This window comes from Portunus trituberculatus, chromosome 36 (assembly GCF_017591435.1).
Source record: "Portunus trituberculatus isolate SZX2019 chromosome 36, ASM1759143v1, whole genome shotgun sequence".
NCBI lineage: Eukaryota > Metazoa > Arthropoda > Malacostraca > Decapoda > Portunidae > Portunus > Portunus trituberculatus.
Genome location: NC_059290.1, coordinates 11,802,746 through 11,805,945, shown reverse-complemented (window position 1 = coordinate 11,805,945; position 3,200 = coordinate 11,802,746). Strand labels below are relative to the sequence as shown.

General features: G+C 41.0%; 2 protein-coding genes across 2 annotated transcripts in view; both read left to right on the top strand.

Annotated features, from left to right (window-relative positions):
* LOC123513718 (17-beta-hydroxysteroid dehydrogenase 13-like) overlaps positions 1-1,732 on the top strand; it is an 8,366-nt gene extending 6,634 nt beyond the window's left edge. Inside the window, exon 8 of the mRNA XM_045271100.1 lies at positions 1,414-1,732. The gene's annotated coding sequence lies outside the window, so the exon portion shown is untranslated. The remainder of the gene's footprint in view (positions 1-1,413) is intronic.
* Positions 1-1,732, top strand: part of LOC123513717 (17-beta-hydroxysteroid dehydrogenase 13-like) — a 3,286-nt gene extending 1,554 nt beyond the window's left edge. Inside the window, exons 5-7 of the mRNA XM_045271099.1 lie at positions 231-313; positions 1,037-1,153; positions 1,320-1,732. Coding sequence (XP_045127034.1) covers positions 231-313; positions 1,037-1,153; positions 1,320-1,413 — 294 coding nt within the window. The 3' untranslated portion in view covers positions 1,414-1,732. The remainder of the gene's footprint in view (positions 1-230; positions 314-1,036; positions 1,154-1,319) is intronic.
* Positions 1,733-3,200: the final 1,468 nt, after the last annotated feature.

The window sequence follows — 3,200 nt, the reverse complement described above, 5'->3', positions numbered from 1 at the left end:
GCAATGGGAGAAACACCGGAAAGAACCTGATTCACTCGTCACTGTGGCCTTTGAAAAAAACTTTAAAACACAGACCATATCTATCTATTCTCTTTGTGCTTGGAGGTATAGGGGCCATAATTAACACCCCTCCTCTCTCTCTCTCTCTCTCTCTCTCTCTCTCTCTCTCTCTCTCTCTCTCTCTCTCTCTCTCTGTGATAATGGTGGCGGCGGCGGCGGTGGTGGTGCAGATGATGGGCAAGTACGGGGTGAAGACAACCTGCGTGTGTCCTGGTATTATTTCCACCGGGATGTTCCAAGGCGCTGGCTCAAAGTACGTAGCAGTAGTAGTAGTAGTAGTAGTAGTAGTAGTAGTAGTAGTAGTAGTAGTAGTAGTAGTAGTAGTAGTAGTAACAGCAAAAGTTTAATAGGAGGAGGAAAAGGAAAGAAAAACGAGGAAGAGGAATAGGAAAATGTAAGAAGTAGGGGTAGCAGTAGCAGCAGCAAAAATAGTAGAAGGAGGAAAAAAAAAGAAGAGGAAGAGAAGAAGGAAAATGAAAGAAGTAGTAGTAGTAGTAGTAGTAGTAGTAGTAACATAGCATCATTACAATATTACTGGTAGCAATTTTTATTACCATCATCCTTATTAGTTATTACATTAACTATAACACCTATCATCATATTACTTCCAAACAGTGTCATTACCACAGTCATTATCATCACAGCTATATTATCAAACGTTATTATCACTATTACTATCATCACCATTATTGCTATGACATTATTATCTTCATTAACATCACTATTTCTACCCACACATATTCTTTTATTTATTTGTACCATGTGTGCTTTTTCGCGGGAGTTTCTGGGCTAAAGGGATATTTTTTGTGGTACCTCCGATCTCAGAACCAACCCGCTAGGAAACCGTTGCCCCGAGTGAGGAAGTAGTTCAGTTTTCCTTTCCTGTTATTATTCCTAGTACATTATTATTACCGCCATTAACATCTTTATCTCTACCACCACCACCACCACCACCACCACTACCACCACCACCTAGATTCTTCCCAACGCTTAAGCCAGACTGGGTTGCCGAGGAGGTGGTGGACGCAATACTCATGAACACCTCCACGCTGTACTTGCCAAACTACATGTGGCTCATGCCGCTGCAGATCATGTGAGTGTTGGTGGAGCCTCGCCTAACCTAACCTTACCTTACCTAACATAACTTGACCTTACCTGAGTATATTATTGTTATTATTGGTGGTAGTAGTAGTAGTAGTAGTAGTAGTAGTAGTAGTAGTAGTAGTAGTAGTAGTACATCAGCAACAATAATCCCACAGGCTGTTCCCTCAAAAATCCATGGACATGCTGGGAAATATTCTGGAGATGCAAGACTTTATGAAGAACTTTGTGGGCAGAAGCAAGACTAACTGACCTGCCTCACCTGGCCTGCCTCACCTGGCCTGCCTCACCTGGCCTGCTTCACTTGACCTAACCTTTCCTTTTACTTTGCTTAATTTTACTTAATCTAACCAAACCAAATCCAACCTGACCTTACGTTACTCTGACTTCATCCAACTTCATCTAACCTCACCTTATCTAACCTAACCTAACCTAACCTTACCTTACCTTACCTGTATCTCGTTTTCTTTGGTTCCCGTTTTCTCTGTCATTGTAGCTGTGGTAATGAAAGCTGCAATGATGTCACTGTGATTGGAGTCGAACGTGTAATAGAAGCGATTGTTGTTGTTGTTGTTGTTGTTGTTGTTTGATTTGCCCTCCCAACTGGTAATTCTCGTGTAGTGATTGTGGTTGTAGTAATGGTTGTAGGTAATGGTTGTAGCAGTAATTGTTGTAGTTCTATTCGTTTATTTCCTTCGTTAAATTTGCTGAACTTTTTGGAAACTTAACCCCTTCAGTACTGGGACACAGTTTTAACTTGAGATTTGTGTACGGTTGGACCAATTTACTGACATTAGGAAGGGTCTATAGAGGCCAGAAGATTAATGGCCACAGTTGTCACTATTTTGATCCCGCCCTTGAGTTTCTGAAGCTATGTAAAATCACAAAATGGTAACCAGAATGAATGTGGAAACGCGTCATGGTACTGAAGGGGTTAAGAGCGATGGAAGTTTGTATTACCGTACTTTTTTTTTGTCAAGTTAAAAACACCTTGTGAACATCTGAACATGACAGGAGTACGATAACTCTTTTTTTTTATGTAAGAGAGACACTGGCCAAGGACAACAAGCTCAGCAACAAAGTGCTGTATTAAAAAACACTTCCCTCACTCACGGCGACCAATTTTTAAGCCTACAGAGACAATTAGGCGAGTTGGAAAGGTAATTTGTCCTGTTGGTGATGCAGAAGACTTTTTTTTTTTTTATTTCTACCATGTGGGCTTTTCACGAGAACTTATGGGCTAAAGGGGGTACTTTTTGTGGTACCTCCTATCTCAAAGCCCACCCGCAAGGAAACCGTTGCCCCGAGTGAGAAAGCCCAACCTACACTCGGACCGCTTGAAGATTCCTCGGATCCCAAAGCACGCATGGTTCCACTGTACCACGGCGGCTCCAAGACTTGTTGACATGTGGCAAATCCAATAGTGGTTTTTATCGAATTATGTGTATTGTGTCTGTCGCACGTGTTGTAGTGAGTGATACAGAGATATTCAGTACGGTATCGTGTGTTCTGATGCTACAGGAGCAGGCAGGGAGATGATGAGTTAGCCAGTGAAAGGGATGAAAAACTGAGAATGCTGTTTATGTTCCCATGTTCTGTATGTCACACGTGTTACTAGAGATACAGAGATATTATGTATTACTAGAGATACAGAGATATTATATACCGTACTATCGTTCTGATGCTATGGGAAAAAAAAAAAAAATAGAAGCAGGCAGGGAGTTGATGAGTTAGCCAGTGAGAGAGATGGAAGAATGAGAATACTGGTTATATTCTTATGTTCTGTATGTCACACTTGCTACTAGAGATACAGAGATATTATGCACCGTACTATCGTTCTGATGCTATGGAAAAAAAAAAAAGACAACAAGCAGGCAGGGAGTTGATGAGTTAGCCAGTGATAGGGATGAAACATTAAGAATACTGGTTAGTTTCTTATGTTCTGTATGTCACACTTGTTACTAGAGATACAGAGATATTATGCACCGTACTATCGTTCTGATGCTATGGAAAAAAAAAAAAAAAGAGGCAGAGAGTTG